The sequence below is a fragment of the Mesoplodon mirus genome (assembly GCF_964341445.2).
Source record: "Mesoplodon mirus genome assembly, chromosome: 17".
Classification (NCBI taxonomy): Eukaryota; Metazoa; Chordata; class Mammalia; order Artiodactyla; family Ziphiidae; genus Mesoplodon; species Mesoplodon mirus.
The window spans coordinates 69,911,646-69,932,529 of record NC_138993.1 but is presented as its reverse complement, the minus strand read 5'-3'; the positions used below and the strand labels follow the sequence as shown (position 1 = coordinate 69,932,529).

The 20,884-nt window shown below is 42.8% G+C and overlaps 1 protein-coding gene across 2 annotated transcripts in view; it reads left to right on the top strand.

The window, feature by feature from the left end:
- Positions 1-7,725: 7,725 nt before the first annotated feature.
- Positions 7,726-20,884, top strand: part of FGF14 (fibroblast growth factor 14) — a gene marked incomplete at its 5' end in the record, with an annotated part of 593,007 nt that continues 579,848 nt past the window's right edge. For both annotated transcript variants that reach the window (XM_082602467.1, XM_082602465.1), the window contains one exon: positions 7,726-8,495. In XM_082602467.1, the coding sequence (XP_082458593.1) occupies positions 8,288-8,495 (208 nt within the window). The remainder of the gene's footprint in view (positions 8,496-20,884) is intronic.

The following is a 20,884-nucleotide window of genomic DNA, read 5'->3' as shown; positions in this document are numbered from 1 at the left end:
TATATTTAGTAACTTTAAGCTTCTTATAACAATATTTCATATGGCTCTGCCTTGAATATCAGGACTTCCTGCCTTCAATTACCTAAACATATTTGAAAATCTCACTTAAAAGTATTGCCTTAATGGAATTATAGTAAACGCAATTTACTAATGGAACTTTAAAATAAAGACATCCAAACACTTGGGAATGCCTATATAAAACACATGCTAATTTAAAAAGCTAGAAACAAACAAAAATATCCTAATGTGTATCAGAGCTTGAGAAATATCTGTTGATTAAGGGAAAGTGGTTGATATTGAGGTTACAGTATAATTTTTGTATTTTTTTCTGATTTTATCCTAATTGTAAATTCTTTAAATATAACCTAAAATATTGGTCTTGATGTGCTTGACTAATTACTTATGTATTGTTTATTGCCATGTTTATTTTTAAAAAACAAAGTCAATGTTAAGTAGTAATTATCTTGAGCCTTTATACCTGTGTGTATTCTATTATTTATGTCATTCAAACAAGTAATAAAGTAAAATGCATTATTGTCCAGATGCCAGTAATACGTTAAACGAAATCAGTGTTCAAACACAATATTTTAAACATTTTTCACATCTGCTTGGACAGTAATTCAATTATGTGCACTTAAATCTGCAATATTGTAAATGTTCATGAGGCTGTCTGTTGACATGAACAAAGAAATGGGACTTTCTTCTCATAATATAATCGTCAAAATCTAAGTTTACATGGAAATTCAGGACACAAATTATTAGCTAGCCATACATCTGAGATTATTAGGGTGCTGTAGATAAGTGAGTTAAATAGCCTTGATTTTTGACCTCTGGAAATTTATGATCTAACAGACTTGTGCCATTTAATTTTTGGAATGTAAAGTCTCTCTGACTTGGCATTTTTCTTTATTTACTTTGTAACCTAAATGTTAGAACATATGACACTTTTTTTGAATTGCAATTTTCACATTAATTCTGATAAATTGCTTTATGAATGACATATTTTAACTTAATGACAGGAAATTTTGGCTTACAAGCAAAATAATTCCATACATTTTCTTACGTGAGCATTGAATTTGATTTTATAAACCACTTTTTTGGGGAAATATGAGAAATAAGCCCAACAAAGTCATTTTCGTTCAACTCAAAGTAAAATGTGCTACAGATTCAACTTGATTTTCTCTAAAGAATGAATTGTTGGGTGGGGTGCTCAGCAAACGTTTATAAGAGGGAATACTGTTTACATGTTTAACAGTGTGTAACAAAACATGTGGATACTGAACTGAAGGTTGCATTATAACACCAGATGTTTAGGTATTATTAAGTTTACCATCCCAAACTCAAAGGGAATTGTTTATCAATGAGGTACCAGGTCCCCGGAATCTAGGCAGAGAAACCAATGTATCCATCTGAGATCAGTAAGGAAAACTGAAACCATCTGATATATTAGACTTTCAAAGTGTTTTAATATGGGAACTGGGGACTTGGAGCTAATGGAAAAGCTGAGAATGACGGACGTACCTCTTCTCTTCAGGCACATATTCAATACTGTTATTCTTGTTCTGCAGTTATCTACATTTTATAAAGTGAACTATTGTCCAGGACAACTAATATTCTGAATTTTGAAATATACAAATCTCTGCCCAAATGAGAAAGTGTAGTGGACGAATTTCTCCTGTAAATTTAAAATGGTACCCTCAAAGTTGTTTTATTCAATAGTTATAGAGATTAAGGACCAGATTCCACATAGAGAAGATGTAGTTTCCCCTTAGAACATTTCAAATCATGGATGACAATGCTTTTCCACTGAGGGCATACTTCCCTAGAATAAGGCATAATAAAATTTGGGATTAGTGAGAGAAAGTAGCGTGTTGTTTGAAGTAGTTGTCTAAAGTTACCATTGCTTTGATTTGGTTTTAGTAAAGATGTTTAATTCATATTGAATTTAAATCACATTAAAGAAGGTTTAATATGTGTATCAATAGAAAGCATGGGTTATAAATGTCCAGAGACTTTGATACAATGGGCCAGGCTGCACAGGTCCTCAAATTGTTTAGGGCCAATCCTACTTGTATAAAGTGAACTCCTACCTGCCTCAGAGGATGCAAAGAAGGGTCCTCTGGACTCTTACCGGGCTGTACAGGAAATTAGGGCTGTACTGTCAGGCATATCTGTGTGGACTGAGATAAAGTTCTTGTAGGTGAGAAATGAAGCCTTGTGGCATTTTGCCAAGAGAAGCTCATATTTCTGAGGACTCAAGGGGTTTCACCTGCTTTGGCCCGTATCTGTTGGCTGGTTCCTCACAGCTTTATTGTTATACTCACCAACATAATAGGAACAAAGCCAGCATAACAGAAACAAAGAGGAGGATTTTTTATTATATGACTTTCTAGCGGGGGGGGGTCTTAAGAGGTGATAATTAATTCTCCCTCTTCCCTCCACTTCTGAGTTCAGATTCAGTTCAGAAACATGGTCACACAAGTTAGAAAGATGGAAATAAAAATACTAGCTTTATTACTGATAAGGTTGTTTTGGGGAAAGAAATTGAACCTGTGGGCAAGAATTGGTTTCTCTAACCATTTCCCCCACATCTGAATATTGCATTGACTGCGCAAGGAAGAGTTTGGATCTGGAGAGCAGGCAGACATTTACCCAGAACCCCTGCCTTCCCTCTGCAACCCTGTCTTGGTTTGAGTTTCCACAGAGAACGAAGATTCTAATACAAGTAGTTTATTTATGAAAGAACACAGTAGATGAGCAAGGGATGGATGGTGTAAGGAAGGGGAGAGGGCCAATGACGTGTTAAGCCAACTATCCTGGTGGGAGACTGTGTCTTAATTCCACAGGAAAACTTTGGGAAAGAATGTAAAACACATGCCTCATCATTATCCCCCCGCAAGGGGTAAGGGACCTGGGTGTTTAGTTATGGAGGAATTCTCCTAGGGTGTGCTAATTCTGTAAGTGTCTGGGCACAGGGGACTTCTGTGGTTTGAAAAAATTCCTCAGGTTCAAAGGTGGAGATACTGGAAGGTGAAAGCCAACCAGAGCACACTGATGTGATAGAATGAAAGGGGTGTACATGGGGCACGGATGATGGTGGCTACGAGACCCCATAAAGAGTTCAGAGGGAGATCAGTCTCCAGGCCTGCTTCTAGAAGATGGGCTGTGGGCTTCCAGGCTGACCCAATGCTTCCTGCAAGGAGAAGCTGAAGCAGAGTAGTCTGAAAACATTTTGTAGGCAGGCAGATCCAAAGAGAGAGAGGGAGAGGGAGAGAGAGAGGGAGAGAGAGAGAGAGAGGGAGAAGGCTGGGCCACTTAAGTCGTTCCATTTTCATTGAGAGGTTGGGAGGTGGCAGAGAGAAGGACTGCAGTTCCCTTTCCAGACTGTTCCCTCCAGGAGCCAATGGAGGAACACGGAGAGAAGAAGAAAGTGGTACTACTGAGTAGTTCAGTGATGTGAAATGGAGAATTAGTCCTTAAAACATGACAATAATTGTTAACATCAACAACAGAGAAGGAATAAGTGTGCAAATCACAAAAGGCACCATCTTTTCGAAAAAGGTTTCCACGGTAAAGACACTGAGGTCCTTGTCTACACATTGGTCTTCTTTTTCCTCTTCTGACCAACTCTTCTTCCAGTCACTTTTCCCTCTGTCTTTCTTCTCCTTTATTGTCATGATCATAAGCTCTGAACTGTCACAGGCTACATCCGATGGGCCGGGAGCAGGGCAGAGGAGACAAGGGGAAGTAAGATTTGACAATGGGACGTTTGCACTGGTGGTGAGAATAAGCAAGAGTGGCTTGTAAGAGGCAGCTAAGAGATCAGTAGCTGTGACAGTGATTGGAGAGGAGAGTGGCAGACTGTGAATTGATCCATAGTTTATATGTGATGGACTTGTGTTCTTTATCCTTTTAATATAAGTAAATAAGCCAAATATTTAGGTGTATTGTTACTAATACCAGACCAGTCCATAAGACAGTAGGGAAGATAAGCTGCTGTAGCAAAGTCACACAAAAATACAGTGGCTCAAACAAAATAAAAGTTTCTTTTTCTGTCATCTAACAGAACAGAGGCAGGTGGCCAATCCGGGATAGGTTGGCTGCTCTGTCCATGGTCCTGGGTTTCTCCTATCTCGGTAATTCATTCCCGGGGTGTGTTCCTGTCCATGTTCTCAGAGCCGCTCACACCATCCCTTTCAGCTCATAAGAAAGAGAAAAGAGAGAAGTGGAAGACGAGCAGCTTCCTTTGGAGAATGTGACCCGGAAGTTGAACACGGCACTTCTGCTCACAGCTTATTGGTCAGAATCTAGTCGCATGACCCTACTGGACTGCAAGGAAGCTGGGAATTAGCGTCTGTTTAGATATCCATGTGCCTTTCCAAAAGTGTGGTGGGGCTGGGATTTTATGGCTAAAAGGAAGAATGAAGTAGAAAAGTAACTTGGGAATAATTAGAAAAAGCATGGTAAGATAGGTACAAAGATTTTGATGACTAATCTCATGAATTTATATGTCCTATATTAAAATAAAATGTATATTTTATTGTGTTATGGTCATTACACTTACCTTTAGGTTTGCTTACTCTAATATACTGAATGTAAATTTAATTTTTAAGTGAACTTGATTGTAAGTACTGGGTTTATTTTACTTGAGCCTTATGACAACACAGTCATAGAGAGATTTTTTTCTCTACCTATATATACTACAGATGTTACTGTCAATTTTACAGTTACCATGAGGTTTTCCTTATTTTCTTTAGTGCGGAAACTTACATTTACTTTCTAATAATTTCCATTTTTATCATCTATTATTGATTTGAATGTAGCATGGCAAAGGGTAAGTAAATATTTTGATGTCTTCCAAAACAAAACTTAAGGGTCTGAACTCAGATTGGTGTGAGTATCTTTGGATCATCCCTAAACTGGAGGCAAACCACCCTTGGTCTTCTTTATCGTGTAACTGGAAATCTGGTTTAATTTTATGAATTAGCATGCACCGTGGAGTCTTGTACAGTTACTTTCACAGGGTAAATGCTCAATAAATATTGGTTGAATAATTAAACTGGGTTACTCAGAGCTCATTAGAAATGATAACTCCCTTGGAACAAAGGTGACCTGAATCAGTGTTAGGCCATCTTTTTCAGACAAAAGTACTTGGTATTTTTTGTTTGTTTAATAATGTGATTTATAGCCTATGTAATGTAAATAAATAATGTATCAATAAATATAGAAAAAACTATAGAAATTTTGTTCATTGTAAGAAAAGATTTCTCCTTCCTTTAAATAGCATAAAAGAAGAGAAGCAACCAACACAGTGCCTGACGTAATAGATTCTCTGTAAATAGTAGTCACAATTAATTACCTTTTATGTTGTTCCTTAGGTCACAGGACAAAGAAGTAGTAAGTTTTCCACCAATACAAAACAAATCATAGCTTTCTGGCAGTCATTCAATCATTCTCTATTTTAATAGGGATCAAATTCACTGTCCCAACGTAGAGAAGAGAGTCCAATTTGGAAATGCAAGAAGAGCTCGTTTGAGAAATACTCTGTCTACACAAACTTAGCATATGGAAAGATACAGTAGTTACTGAACAGGTCCCCAGATTTCACTTGTGAAATACCCCAGGGAACTCAGCAAGCTTTTACAGAACCTTCGAGCTGTGTGAGTTCAGAAGACCTTGCTGGAGAATATTTTTTATCCAACTGTCTCTCTGGCATATGTCCAGTGGTAATATATTGGGATATTCTGGAACCCCTGACAGGACACCAGAATGTTATAAAAGCAGCATGTGGTAAGTGACCCTGTCTGATTGATCACAAAAATTCTTTCCTAATGAATTGGTAATGCTATTCCATTTTACCTCTTTCAAAAAAGAATCCCGCTCTTCAATTTCTTTTTCAGCCTGATTCTAAGTCATTTGACGTTAAATCCATGGACTTTTATTATTCTCTCTTTCCTTACTTCCCAAACTTGATTTAGACTGCAGTTAATCTTAGTAATTTCTTTAAGCTGTATGACATGATGCCTTAGGCCCATTGAGGACATCCATATTTAACTTTCAAGTTTCTTAACTTTCATAAAATTTGCTTGTGTTAAATTCCTCTTCCATCTTGCTTAAAATCAACTGACATTTCCCCAAAGGGTTCAAGATATTGGATACAAATGTTGGCATCTCAAAATTCCTCCTAAATATTAGAAAACACTAGCAGTGGGAAAGTTGTTTATTACATTTTCATATTTTGATAACTGATAATTAAGAAGTTAATTTTCTTTAAAATCAGTCCTCAACAACATAAATCTACATCTATTTGTTTTTAAGATAGTTTGATATTCCATGCAGTAGAGGTAGTTGTTTTAATTTTTTGAAATTAAGACGGAGCTTCTAAATATATTTAAAAAAATTAAACATTTTATGTCAATTTTCCCATAAAAGTGGAAATAAACTGGCATAATGTTAATTCTTTTGCCTAACAGCAGTGAGAGTGGTCAATTTTACTTTTCCAAAATGCTCAGCTCACAAATATGAAATGCTAACATTTATTAATTTTGACTAGCAAGTACCCTGGAGTTTGTTATATTGTTCTTTGAAATTGTACTATTTTGTGCATTGTATTTTTTTGTAAATAAGAGAAATCAACATCTTTGCCCTAAATCTTTTGATTTTCTGGGAAATTAGGGAGTTGGGTTGCATCTTGATGAAAGAGAAATTTTGTCCATTTTGTTAGGTTAGATCGTGGTGGCCAGTGACAAGGTTGTATATTAGTGTAGCTAAGTGAACGGGGGTGAACTCAGTGTTAGTTCAATTAATGGGTGCAGAAACAGGCAATGAATTAGTGTGTGAATCAAGCAGAGTGCTTTCTGTACCAAAAAAATATTTGAAGATAATAGGTTGTCTGTCTAGAAAAGGCATAAATGTTCTCATTGACATGTGACCCTCCTCAGCAAAGTAGAGTTTGTTGCCCCGATTTTAGTGCTTGCCCTTTGAACAGTACTTGTTTCTGCAAGTACATATTTGTCATATGCCTAGTGTATATTTTTCAAACAGTGCTTTAAGTAGGATTCAAATAATAACTAAAGGAATGAGTTGTCCTTAATGTTTTAGATGCTGTAGATGCGGCTTTTGAAAATGTAAGGTGGAACTAATTCTGGTCAAGGAGTGTGGTACTAAACTACTGTTTCTATTTAATCCCCTGCCTCCCCTCCACCCTGTGTATTTTTTAAGGTTTACTAATTATAATTAATTTTCCTTTTCGAAATTCACTTTTAAGAGAAGGCTTTGCTAGCTGGCTGCAAGAGCGAGCAGCAAGCCTAATCATGCCGGGCAGAGGAGGGAGAGGGTCAAATAGTGGGGCTGTGGCTGGGTGCTAGTGGTGGAGGACTTCGAGAGGGGAACCAGCGGAGAGACTGCAGTGACACTGCCCTCCCTGGGCGGGTGGAAGCATCTCACTGGTGACGGGTCTGAAAGCACGTGGCTACGTCATGGAAAGCCAGTCTTTTCAATGCAAACTTCAACCCCTCCTCCTCCTCCCCCTAATGCCCGGTAACTCACATCCAAGGCTGGGCGAGGAATCCGGAGGGGAGATTTTCCTCATGCTCACCGTTGTTGGAAACTGGGAGAGAGCGAGAGGAAGGCAGCAGGGGATCCGAGGCGCTCTCTACCTACTACCAGCCTGACCAGGGGAGGGGTCACCTAGATTTGCATCGTTTCTTCGTGGTGGTTGAGAACTGCAGGTTCAATCCGATCCCCCTGAGCACTGGCGATTGATTATTAAAAAAAAATCGACACTGGGAGAAGGGAGGCTGTGTCTTCGGCTGTCAGACTCGGAGGTGGTATTGGTGTGTGTATGTGTGCTGGTGGTTTTTTTCTTTTTCTTTTTCTTTTTTCTTTCTTTCTTTCTTTCCTTTTTTTTTTTTCCCCTTTCCTTCTCTCCTAGGGACTACACAATGGCAGTCTTCTCTCAGTGAGATGAATCCTGCTTTGACTCCTGCAGACTCACCCAGCCTCATAGCGATCAACTAAAAGGCTATGGTTTTCTCTTTGGGGATCTTTTGTGCATTACTGTTCTCCCTGATTAGTTCTGGTCTCAGTTGGGATTTCTTTGCTTTTTTGTTTGCCTTCATGCTGAAAAAGGATTTTTTTGCCAACCCTTTGGTAATAATCCAGTGGTGATCAAGGGGATAAATCATTCACCCTGGCCGAAAGAAAACAATCACTGAGAAGTCTCAAAGAAATATACCACGTGAGGGGAAAAAACTGGGAGAAGATCCGGAATATTATCGTTTTTCCTATGGTAAAACCGGTGCCCCTCTTCAGGAGAACTGATTTCAAATTATTATTATGCAACCACAAGGATCTCTTCTTTCTCAGGGTGTCTAAGCTGCTGGATTGCTTTTCGCCCAAATCAATGTGGTTTCTTTGGAACATTTTCAGCAAAGGAACGCATATGCTGCAGTGTCTTTGTGGCAAGAGTCTTAAGAAAAACAAGAACCCAACTGGTAAGCAAAACATGCATCATGTTATGTTTTTCCTCATAATAACCTGTCTGTTGCTCATTGAGCTAGATCTGCAGTTCGGCTACGCAGGAAGGCAGGGGAAACAGAGAAGGACCAGGACAGTGTTGTGTATAGGGGTGTTGCGTGGATAAACAAGTAACAGCTGGATCGGCGTCTGTGAGCCCCACATCATTTCCAGCATCTCGTGGCTGTGCCACAATCCATCACTAGAAGGGAGGAGGAAACTTTTTTTTTTTCTTTTCTTTTTTTGGAATGTATTTGGTTGACGATGTTTGGTGGAATATTGAAGGGTTTATGGCTTAAGGTTTGGCCCGAGGCAGTTGAAGCTTCGGTAGTTGCCAGGAGAAAGCACCGCGAGCTCCCCCGACTCGTGCGGCAGGTCCGGGGCCGTAGCTCGGTGCCGAGAACCTGCTCTAGACTTTCTGAGTAGCTTGCACAATATTCGCCACCCCGTCACCTTCACCAAAGGAAAGGGGCCCCCTCCGTCGCGGCCCCGCTCCCCCGCCAACCCCCGCCTCCCGCCCCCGTCTAGCTCCGCGTGCCGAAGTATGAACTCCTTCCCCCGTCTGCCTCCGACACGCCTGCCGCTGGGAAAACTTGAGCAGGGCTTGTGCCGGGAGGGAACCCCAGACGGAGCAGACAAGCCCGGCCTCTCTAGTATATGTCATTTAAACCTCCCTTTGAAAAAGCAGTGTCCTAGCCCGGCGTCGGGGTCCCCCGGGTGGGATGAGCCTGGCCCCGGGTCCCTGCTTCAGCCGCCTGGCGATCGTGCGCCCCCCTTCCAAAAGGCTCCAACCGGGGAACTTGCAGTACATTACATAAGAAATGCAAATGCAGGTGATTCGGGGAGTCGGGTCCCCGGGGTTTACTTCCCGCTATCTCAGTCTGGGGGCGGCCGCGGAGCTGTGGGCGAGCAACCCCGGGGAGGCCAGACCGGAGGGCTGCGTGGCGGCGGCGGCGCACGGGCGAGGAGGCTGGGCGCGGCGGGTCCGGGAGCCGCGCGCGCCGGCGGCGGGGTGTGTGTGGTGTCCCCCGGTTCGCTTCAGGCCGGGGAGGGACCCGGGCTGGGTGTTCTGTGTCTGGGGCCCTGTTGGGGGCGGGGCGCTGGCCGTCCTGCAGTGGCAGCCCGGGTGTCCGAGGCTTCTGACGCTGGCACTGCGGTGTAGTAGATCATGGCTCCCCGCGGGCGCCCTGACACCCCGAGCTCCGCCAGGGGCCGCGCTGGCACCCGGAGCCCCAGCGGCCGGGCAGCAAGTGGCTGCCGCCTCCCTGCCTCCGAAGCTGCCTAATGCAGCCTAGTTGGGCGGCGCGCTCCCAGTGAGCTGCCGCCCGCGGGTGCCGGGATCGAGAGGAGGAGGAGGGGGGAAGGGGGAGGAGGAGGATGAGGGAGGGGAGGGGGAGGGGAGGGGGAGGAGGTGTGGGTGGGCGGGGATGGAGGCGGTGGGTGTGGAGGCTGAGCACCCCTTGCAGCCCCCTCTGCTGCGGCAGAAGGGAAACTGCGAGTTCTGAGACCGTCCGGAAGGGCAGATGCTCGCGTGCTGGCGGACGCCTGGCAGTTGCCGTCAGCTGGGACCTTCGGATGGCTGTTGAGTCTGTGGGCGCGGTGCTGCAGCGGGCTCCGTGCCTCCGTCCTGGAGTTCTCATCCCTGTGCTCTAGCTCTGCCCGCTTTCTTCCCGTCCCCCTCTTCTTACCCCCGACCCAACCCCCACCCCCTCCATCCCCGGTCCTTTGACCCTTCTCTCTCTTAACTTAGCGTTTAGCAGCTCTGAGATGATCCCACCATCCTGAGAGCTACCCAAGGAGAAAGCAGTGTGGTCACCTTACCAACCACGTCTCCAGTTGGGCTGTCAGGTGTACCCTAACCCCGCATCAAGCCCAGCACTTGCTGATGCCTTGGTCATAGCTAGATCTGCAACACTACCATATCAAGTTCACGCGAAGACCCTTTTGGCAAGACTTCCTAAAGTGGGACACGCCAAGGGCTGCTGTGGGGTTCCTCCCTCACACAGTAAAATTACTGGTTTTTGAAGCCTTCTTGTGTTCTTCTTTGAAAAGATTTAACTCCCTCTGAGACAGGACTAGAAAAGCATTTCTTTAGACTTCGCCATTTGTTTAGGGATCTTGAAGCCAGTCCCTCCATAGTACTGGAGAGTGGGCAATAATTCAGCATGGAACAGTAAGTTTCCTTACTGCCTTTGATAATAATGTCTTTTTTTTTTTTTTTTTTGGTAAACAGTTTTACTGGAAACACTAAGTTTCACCCATACAGGATTCAAGATCTTTTTATTACACCTCCCCCACCCCACCCACTTGCATCTCTCTGGAATAAAGTAGATTTTTTTTTCCTTCCGAGGCATTTGGAAGGTGTCAAACAAATGACGACTTATTTTTAGAGCAATTTATTTTGCAGCTTATGAATGCTAAAGTACTCGGGGGTGAATTGATGGGTCAACTCAAACTCTGTCTAACAACCGCTCCGACTATTCCACTAGGATAGTTTAAGTCTTAGATTGCCAGGGGTGAGAATTCCAACCTGGAAGATGGAGCATTTTGTAAATTATTTTTTAAATCGGACATTAATGTGTTACACTATGTATCTCACCTTCTGAAAGTTTTGCCTTTTGAGCTTAAACCATTCCATGCCTAGCCATTCCCTTTCAGGATTGTAATTGGTAAATTCCATTCTTCTTCTGCTATTAACATGAAGCCTAAAATCGTTTGCAGGTTTTTGATCCCAAGATAGCAGTATAACTAAGAAGCTAATTAGGTAATTGAAATAAAACAAAGACTAAAATCCTCTTAACTGTTAAAACCAGAAAGAACAGATTGACTACTACCTATTATGTTATCTTAAATCTAAAACGAGGACAATTAACTGGTTTCAAACTAAGAAGTTTGTCAGAATACCTGCACGTACCAGTAGTAGGATCATGCATTTGGTGTAACGACTTCTTATTAGATGAATTTTTCTTCCCAATCTTTGTAAGTTATAAAATAATTTACTGATTATTCCCACTGCTTTAAGTTGTCAAGAAGTACAGGCAGTTCGGTCAGGAGTTCCTGAGAGGAATTTCAGAGCACTGCTATATAATCAGGTTGATGTAGAAATAAGCAAATAATAGAGTCATGAACTTAAGGGCAAAGTTACTCATCTATCCCAAAGTTCTTAATTCATGTTTAAATAAGAGGTGTTAATTAAGTAGGTTTTTTTAGTTGTTTTTATGTAAAAGTTAACTGGAAAAGAACATGAAGAATATATTTGCACAATATATGCTTTTTAAAATAAATTGCAATAGCTTAGAAATCCTGGATAGAAAGTAAATTTACTGTCTTCATAAACATGTCCAATATCTCACAATACAACTATTATCAGAGAACACACACACACACACACACACACACACACACGCTTAATGTCCTACCTTCCCTTATTTTCCCAGTAGAGGAATAGCTATATGTTTAGAATAGATGTTACCTGCTTCAACTCTCACTGCATGGGTTATGCAAGGTGACTGTATTTTAGGCAGATCATTAAATAGGGAATACTGAGTCCAAGGCACTTACTTTGCCTGGAGGAGGGCTTGATATGTTTCTTTAAATTAGTACTGAGAGTTTGGACTGACGGATGTGTGTCACAGGCCAGTTTGGGAAATAATCTAGGTCACTGAAATCTGAGCAATGGCTGCTAAGGAAATAAATATGGTTGGAAAAAAGAAGTCCACAAATAGGGGACTTCCCTGGTGGCGCAGTGGTTAAGACTCCGTGCTCCCAATGCAGGGGGCCCAGGTTGGGAACTAGATCGCACATGCATGCTGCAACTAGGAGTTTGAATGCCACAACTAACTAAGGAGCCCGCCTACCACAACTAAGGTCCAGCGCAATCAAATAAATAAATAAGTAAGTATTAAAAAAAAAAAGTCCACACTAAAGATAAATACGAAGGTCGTATCACGGATGTTTCTTCAGATACATAATGTCCAACAGGCAAAGGAAGCCACAGACCCTCAAATATATACAGCTACTCACACATACAAACTTCCACGGCTTGATAGGATTTTGGAAAGCAGAGATGTTAAGAAAAATTGTAACCAGATGTAATTTTATTGGGTACCAGTGTTTGTGGCAAGGAGGGTACGAAGCGGATGCCCTAGACCTAGTTCTGCAGAGCACGTTTAGAAAACCCCACAGACTCATGGCCCTGAGTGTTTCCTCTTCTGAACTGTCTCCCTCTCTGCCATGAAACTTTGAGATGAAACAAGCAGGGCTTGGCAGAAGTCACTGTCACTTTCTATTTCCTATTTTTTTGGGGTGTCTTCCAGCTCTGCTTTTGCCTTTGACTAAGCTGTTTTAGGTGCCAAACACATCTGGTGTGCCACTGTTACTCATTTAAATATATGTTATTCTTTTAAAGCTACTTGCTTTACATCTAGGGGCGGTCATGGCTTTGAGAAGTGAGAAAATAGGCAGAGGGAGAAGAAAAAAGAGTAAGCATGTTTCACCGCTTCCCCTCTGCCTGCCGACTCATCTTGGGTTCCTGTAGAGCTGGGTGAGCCACAAATGGGCCATACATAACCTGTGCATTTCTAAACACTGAGCGTATGTAAAACGGAGACATCAAATTCAGACTGCATGGCTGGAACACCAGATGTAAGGTCCTTCTCTTTCTGATATGCTTGCCTTCGGCGTGGGATTCCATGTAATATGAGTTGGCCTTGGATTGCATCTAGGAAGCTTCATTACTGAAGTAGCAAAATGAGTTTTTCAGGCTGTAGCACTTCCTGAACCAAAGGATGGCATGTTAGGTAGGCTTCCAAGTATTGACTTGTTGGGAGTGTCGACGGTTTTGTTTTATGTTTGTTTTAATTTATATCCAAGTTAACAAGTGTGAAATCCAATCAGTGATCATCTAAACTTGGTTTTAACAGTGGAGATCACTTTAGTTGTACCCATATCCAGCCTGTTCTCATCATAGGCAGCCTCCCTGAGAACATCCGTTCAAACGATGCATTGCTTTCAGAAGGTGCTAAAGCTAATTCTATAGTTCCCATTTCCTACGTGGAGCCACTCCTTTAAAAATGTTCAAACCCAGTCTTCCATGTTTTAGCAACACAAACACTGAGGACTTTTGTGAAGTGTTTTGTTTGTTTGTTTGTTTGTTTGTTTTTTGCGGTACACGGGCCTCTCACTGTTGTGGCCTCTCCCGTTGCAGAGCACAGGCTCCGGACGCGCAGGCTCAGCGGCCATGGCTCACGGGCCCAGCCGCTCCGCGGCATGTGGGATCTTCCCGGACCGGGGCACGAACCCGTGTCCCCTCCATCGGCAGGTGGACTCCCAACCACTGCGCCACCACGAAAGCCCTTGTGAAGTGTTTTTATACATATTGTAACAAGGACAACAACCAAAGTTTTTGCTCCTTTGTACATTTTGGCATCATAACTCACTCAATTGACTCATAAGCTTTCTATAAATATGTAGATGTCTCAAAATGGAAGCATTTATTCAAGATAGTTTCTTATGGTTTATGGGGAAACAGTTGGGATGTTTGAACAGTATATTTGAAGCTCCTCTACTAAGTTTTAAATGAGACATTGCATCGTGTCTATATTCTTAATAAAACCTTTGAGCCCAACTTAGTACCACCTCCAGGAGGGACAGTGGGCCAGGGAAATACCTGCAGCCATGTCTATCTGCCTGGTGCCATAGTCTGTGTGGTGTTCCTTAGGGTTTTAGATTGTGTACCATGTACTACATTAAGTTATAAGAGTTGAACTTGAGCACAGAATGGCAGGGAATTGTCTGAGGGAGACTTCTCAGTTCCTCCATATGCCTCCAGAGATGCACTAACTTTTTTTTTTTTTTGCTGTCTGCTTTTGAAGGACCAAGTATGTCTTGATGTTTTCCCTGTATATTTCTCTAGTTGGTTCAAACTAATTTTCTGCTTTGGCCAGAAGTAAAAGGTAGGATGATGAAGGGAAGAGGAGTTGAAAGGAGGAATTCTTAGGGCTTTCCTAAACATGAAAGCAAAAAAGGAGGCATAGTGCAGACATGTTTTACAGGGAACACTGAAGTTTTTGTTTATCTAACCTGCTAACACCATCAAAGAAAGTCACCTAACAGTTGTTGAGCACTGCTGCCTTTATCGCTGTCCCCTGACAAAAACTCAGGTTATGACAAGACTCAGGTTTTCAATACATTTGTATTAAATGAATTAATGGTGAAAAATAGGGTTTTCTGAGAAAGTTAACTGTAACTGCCACTGTCATACAATTTACTTGGTTAAGTTCACTTAACGCCTACTCCTTTCCAGCAGTGCCAACCAAGAATTTGGCTTCTAAATGGTAAAACCAAGAAGGAAAAAAGGCTGTTAGTGGCCTTCTTTCTCTTCATGCTCCGCGCCAGGGCATCCTGAAACATGGTTTGCAAACATTCCCTGGGCTCAGGCCTTCCTCAAACACACAAGCGCATTCACCCCTTCTGGCCCGCTCAGCCTTTAAATAACAAGTGTTAGGGCACCATTTGGTTCCCTCTGCCAGAGCCCCCCTGCATTTTCTTTTCTGATCTTTAATGTTCTCCAGAAGGAAGGCATTCCGAAAAACAGTGGAGTGAATTTGAATTGTATCTCTCTTCCTGTCTGAACTCCTTTCTGTGAAGATGGTCACTGGGCCCATCCGATGTGGCATGTTTCCGTTTCAGAGGGGACAGCACCTAAACAGCCTCGAGTTTCACTTGCTTTGAAAGGAGGTGCCCCCTCCCTTCCTATTTTGTTCTTTTTCGTTTTAAAGCAGTCATCTGCAAACTTGGTGGCGCCCTGCTTTCCCCAAACCACACTCAGCTACTCAGCTTCCGCCCTCCGGAGCCACCGTCAAAGGCGGACGCACGACTGGGGCAGAGCCCCGCCTGCCAGAGCAGCGAGCGGGACGTGAGCTGTTTTCTCACGACGCGAGCCGGCCACCTCTGCGGCTCGGATCTGCTTCCAGGAGTCGGGCCCCTAGGGGATCTGGCCGGAGCCGGGCTCGGAGTCTGCCTAGTGGAGCCCCGAAGAGAGGAGGCACGCAGGCGACGCGTGGCCTTCCTCCGCTGTGACCCACGGCCAGAGCTCCCGGGACCGGCCACCCGCGCTCCACGCCTCGGGGCGTCTGGGGCTCTGCGGCGCAATGCGACGGAAGCGGCCCGTCCGAGCCGCCGTAGCGCGGGAGGTTTCCGTTGCCACAGGGATGACCTCTGACCCTGGAGCGTCTCGGGGGGCTCGGAGGCCGGCGCAGCCGTTACTGTGGAAACCACGTGGCCGGAAGCCGCGGTGTTGGCGCGACGGGGTGCGCGGGCCGCGCCAGCCATTGACGCGACGCACCTTGGCGGGCCCCGGGCCGGCGACCCCGCGCGTGCCCCAGTGCATCCTCGGGCCGAAGGGCGGTGGAACAGTTTGCTTCCAGCCCACAGCCGCCTCGCCCCGACGCACTGCAGGGTTTAGAGAAAAAGGGACTAGCTAGGTGGCGGATGCGCCCAAGTTCCGGACTGGGAGAGCATGAGTCCAGCCCGCACTAGCTACTGGGAGGCCGAGGAGGGCTCCTGAAATTCTGTGGGCCTCAAGTTTCTTCGACTGCAGTGCAAGGGCATTGATTAGAATAATCTCAGGTCGGCTCCCGCTCTCATGTTCCAAGCATCTTGTAACTTTACACCCGATTTGGATTCTGAATGAACTTTTCCCTCTTCCCTGTATCTCTCCTGGACTATGTTGAATATATTTAAGTTGTAGTTTAAACCCGAGGCTATCAGAGATCGAAGGCCACCTGCGGGCTCATGACCGACCTTTTAGAGGTGTGGCAACTCCTTCCGGGTGCAGAGGTGACTCTTCCAAGAGCCGGTTTTGAGTGGTAGGGAAAGCACAGTTCACAGCTGTGAGCCCTGCAAGAAGACACGCGTTGTATTTTACTGGTGACACCACCGAGAGCTCTTCATGCATTTTACAGAGTTGTGTGGTTGGTGCTGAAACAGATGGCATTCTTTTGTATCTGTTGGATTCCCCAGATGTCTTCCTGCAGTCTCTAAACATTTTTTGGAGAGGACTCGACCTACCTTGACTTGTTTTTCCTTCTGTTATCTTGGACTGTTGGGAAGAATCACAAGCATTTTCACATCTGAAAACACACACACACACAACTTCACTGTATATTTAGAAGTTGAAAAAGACTATTTTGAGGGTATGATAAAGCAAGCTCACTAGTTTATAAAAGAACAGCTAGATCCAAATTGTGTTTCAGTGGATGGAGTAGGTTAAGGTTACCTGCTCAGATGGCTTTAGACTTTTTAAAGACTTTTTGTTGGCCTAGTTTCCAAATAGTCTTTTTACCTTTTTTTGTTCCCCTTATAAGAATTACCTCCCTGAAGTTTGCTTTTCAAAGAACTGGCCATCAGTTCCTCAAGAAGACTGGGTAGAATATTTACATCTCAAGGCACAGGGAAAGAAAGTAAGTGCCTCCAAGAAGGACTTTTGTTTCCTAAATCCAGAATTTTACAGTCCGTGCCAGCACAGGGGAGGTTTTGGGATTGGTATAAAGGATAGATGGGCTTTGAATTGCTTCAGTAGCTGCATTTCTGTTCTTAGAAAGACTCAGTTCCTGAGATAGGGATAGTTGTTTTTAATTCTTCAAAGAATTGAGTTGCAACCTTTATGACATCAAAGGGCTAATCACCCATCCAACTACATTATCTTCTGTTTGCATCTTTAGATCTGGGAGAAGGTCTTCAACTAAGATGGAAATAAAAAGATTTCTGTGTTCTAGATTTAGAGCTTTTTGTTTTGTAAGGTCTTTCCTTCTGGGTATACATAGTTTCACTTAGCTTAGGAGAGGAGGCCTCAAAAAAAGTTCCTATCAGGCTCTGAATATCAGCTTCCAGTCTGGTCCACTTCTCACAGTAGAGCTACTTAAAAAAAAAAAGTGTTTTGTTTTTTTTTTTTCTTTTCAAATATCTTGTCAGGTTTCAGTCGAGACAAACAGTAAATATTCCTGGCAGTTCTGAACAACCTGTTGGACTCAAGAGGTGTCCCCAAAGAATGTGCAAAAGATCCTACCCTCCCAAGATCCAGAGCCACATCCAAAGGTAGCCAAAGAAAGACTTAGTTCCTCTGAGCGCTGGCAACGATCAGTAGGACACTAGCTGCAAGTGGAGTGCAATCCACACTTCGGCCGTATTTTGAGGGCCCTCAGCCTGATGGTTCCCAGGCCAAGTTCTCAAGACCCAAAATGAGACAAACAAGAAGGCAATAGCTGTCCCTGGGAGAGAAAGGATCCACAACCAGTGCATCTTGGAAAGGAAGGAACAGCGTGAGATTTTCCCTTCCTCTCTCAACTGGGCACTACAGACAGAGATGCGGGAGAGCTGACTCTGGTAAGAATTCTCTGACATCTGCCAGTTTTCTTAGGCTCCAGAGCAAGTGGGGTTTAAAGTAGAGTGTAGCTCTGGCATCTACCTGAATTTGGCAAGGTTTTTCACTAATTTTAACTTGAGTTTCCTATTGGCTGCTTAAGAGAATAACTGGTAGTGGTTTACTGGTTTCCGGGAGAATCCCTTGGAGTCCCTTGAACTCTGAGAGGGGCGCATTTGGGGGCTACCCTTCAAGGGTAGGTGTGGGAGCATCTGTACTGTCACTAATTTGTTTATGGTCTTGTAGTTTCTTCAGAGTGGAAAGGCAGTTCAGATAGAGGATGAACAGACTGTGAGGACTGCGGTGACGGATAGGGGGAGTAGTAGAAGTCACTACTTAGAGTCTTCTGTTTTAGGTGCCTCTTGTGTCCTTAATTTTTCATTAGCCATTTGCAGTGAATCTTTCAGTAAAGCTGTTTTGGAATCTTGAAGCCTTTTGGTCAGCTTTACCCTTTAGGTAATCATTATGGCAACAGTGTGGAAAATCTCTTTGCGTGGAGCGGGATTGAAGGTAAGAAAGGCCACAGAGGAAGTGGTGAGGTCAAAAATAAGGCAGTGACAGGGGCTGGAGAGGAAGTGGAGTCCCTCTATCTCAGTGGCTAGTTTGAATTTGGGAAGGGAAAAGAGGGAGGTGTCTAGGATGTTCTGACCACAGGTTTTTGATTTGGACCGTTCCTTCTGATGTTGAGCCACTGACCACTTGCCAGTAGAACACTCCTGTCGCCTCAAAGCACAGAGCAAAAACTTGACTCTCTCCAGACTGTTTGTATTCGAGGGGCTGTGGCAACTTTTAATAGCAAGTCGAAAACTTTGACAAGTTTCTCCTTCTAGATCATAATTTAAATAGGCAGTTCTAGGAGAATTGCTCTGGGATAAAGGGTTCGTTTTCTTGACTCCAAACCTGAAAGTCCTTAGGGATAAAAAAAAAATGCCTTACAATAAAGATAAGTCAAAGGTTTTATGTTTTTTGTTTTAAATGATATACAGTTCTTTGTTGATAGTCGATGATTTGTGTGCAATACTTTGTTCCATTTGAGGAGTCAAATAATACAATTAAAAGCCCATTTTTCAGATTATTTAGGTCTGGCAAGAAAAGAGAAGGAAGTGTGAACTTTATTGAATTTACGTATGTAAGTTTGTGCACCTGCTTCTTGGGTAGCAATGAATGTAGTTGTAATTAAAATGCCTTTTTCCCCCTGTAACATTCTGTCGTCTGCACAACTACAGTGGATCACTGAAGTGTGTGGTAGCTAGCCTCTTCTGTAATGCTGCCTCTTACTTAGATAACGTGTAGTTTGGGACGGATTGTAATCTCTATTCTTTCCCCTTCCTGTGTGGAGCGCGTGGCATACTACTGTTGTACTTTAAAAAAGAAGAAATGTGAAAATAAGAAGGCTCAAAGACTAAAACATTTGTAGGGTTTCTGTTTTTTTCTTAAACAGCCACTTATTTCAGAGTCTGAGACTCATATTTTTTGGTTGTGTTTCTGTTGTACCCCAGGTGTTATTGCTTGTAAGCAAAGAAAGGGCTCTGTTTGCTAGGAGGCCTGAGTCACTTTCCGAGTTAAACACTCAGCAGTTACCATCATTTGCCGCAACATGTTCTTAATTATTTTTTCTTTTACATTTAAACTTTCCACTCATATGCCAATTAAGTGACATAAAATTCCTCATACATCAGATCTATAATAATAGATATAAAATACTGGAAATATTTTTTAATAGAATGGATACTAAATGTTAGAAATATTTTAATGGTACTGTAACAAATTAAAAAATAAATAATTTTGAAAAAGAAATTTAGGGGATCATGATTGTTTGTTGTTTATTTTATCTTTCCTCATTATATTTCCTTTTAAAATCTTGGGAATCATCTTAAAGAACACAGTGCTCAGGTGGTTCTGGTCCATCTGTGGCACACGTGCCTTTTCACGGGGACGTGAACCCCTGACGTGCGCGCTGAAGGTGGGAGTGTTGCCTGATCTGCAGAGCTGTGGAGTCCCGCTACTCTGTTTTCCGTCACTGAGGACTGCCCCCTTTGTCCCGCTCTCCTTGTATTTGTACTGTCATACTCGAGATGTTGTCCTTTCACCTCTTCCCTTTAGTTGTGTCTTTCGAAAGGTTTGTCATCAATTTAACTCTGCAGGCAAGGCTGGGATTAGTATTCAATTGGCTTTTCAACTTTTACATGTATTACATTAGGGGAAAAAGGCAAAAAAATGCTAACAATACAGTTGTCAGACAGTAAATGAGACACATCTGTCTGAACTAGAGACACCCGAAGTAGCATTTATTTGACTTAATTTTTTTCTTTCTGTGCTTCAAATAACATGTTAAAAAAAACTGTGATGTGGATCTCTTGCTTTAATAGGTTATATAATTAAATTATTTGGGGATATTATTATAATTATTCTACCTTATAGTCCCACTAATGAATGCCTTTAAACTTACTAGATTTTAAAAGACTTATTGCTCTTCTACTTGAAGAGAAATATCCTGGATTATTCTGAATCCTGTATTAGTATTTATGCTCTAAGTAATAATAAAAAACTAGCTTTATAGGATGTTTTCTATGTACTAGATACTTTATCTGTATTACCTAATTTAGTCCTCAAAAACCATATGTAGGAACTTTTCTTATATTTATCTGAAAAAGGATGACGCCCAGGCATGAAGAGGTTAAGGAATTTGCCTGATGGCACCCAGCCAGTGGTTGGAACCCAAGCAGTCTTTCTCCAGAGACATCCTCTTAAATTCCTGTATTGCAGCTACTGCCCTAAAGACTGTGTTCAAAGCGTATATGTGAAAGTGGCTGGTGGTGTGTCAGTGTTTCTGTGAATCATTATATCCTGAAACTAAAGGGGAATGCAACATATTCAGTGTTTGCAACATGTTCAGATATTTAGAATTTGTAATGCTTTTTTATTGAGCATAATTTACATACATTA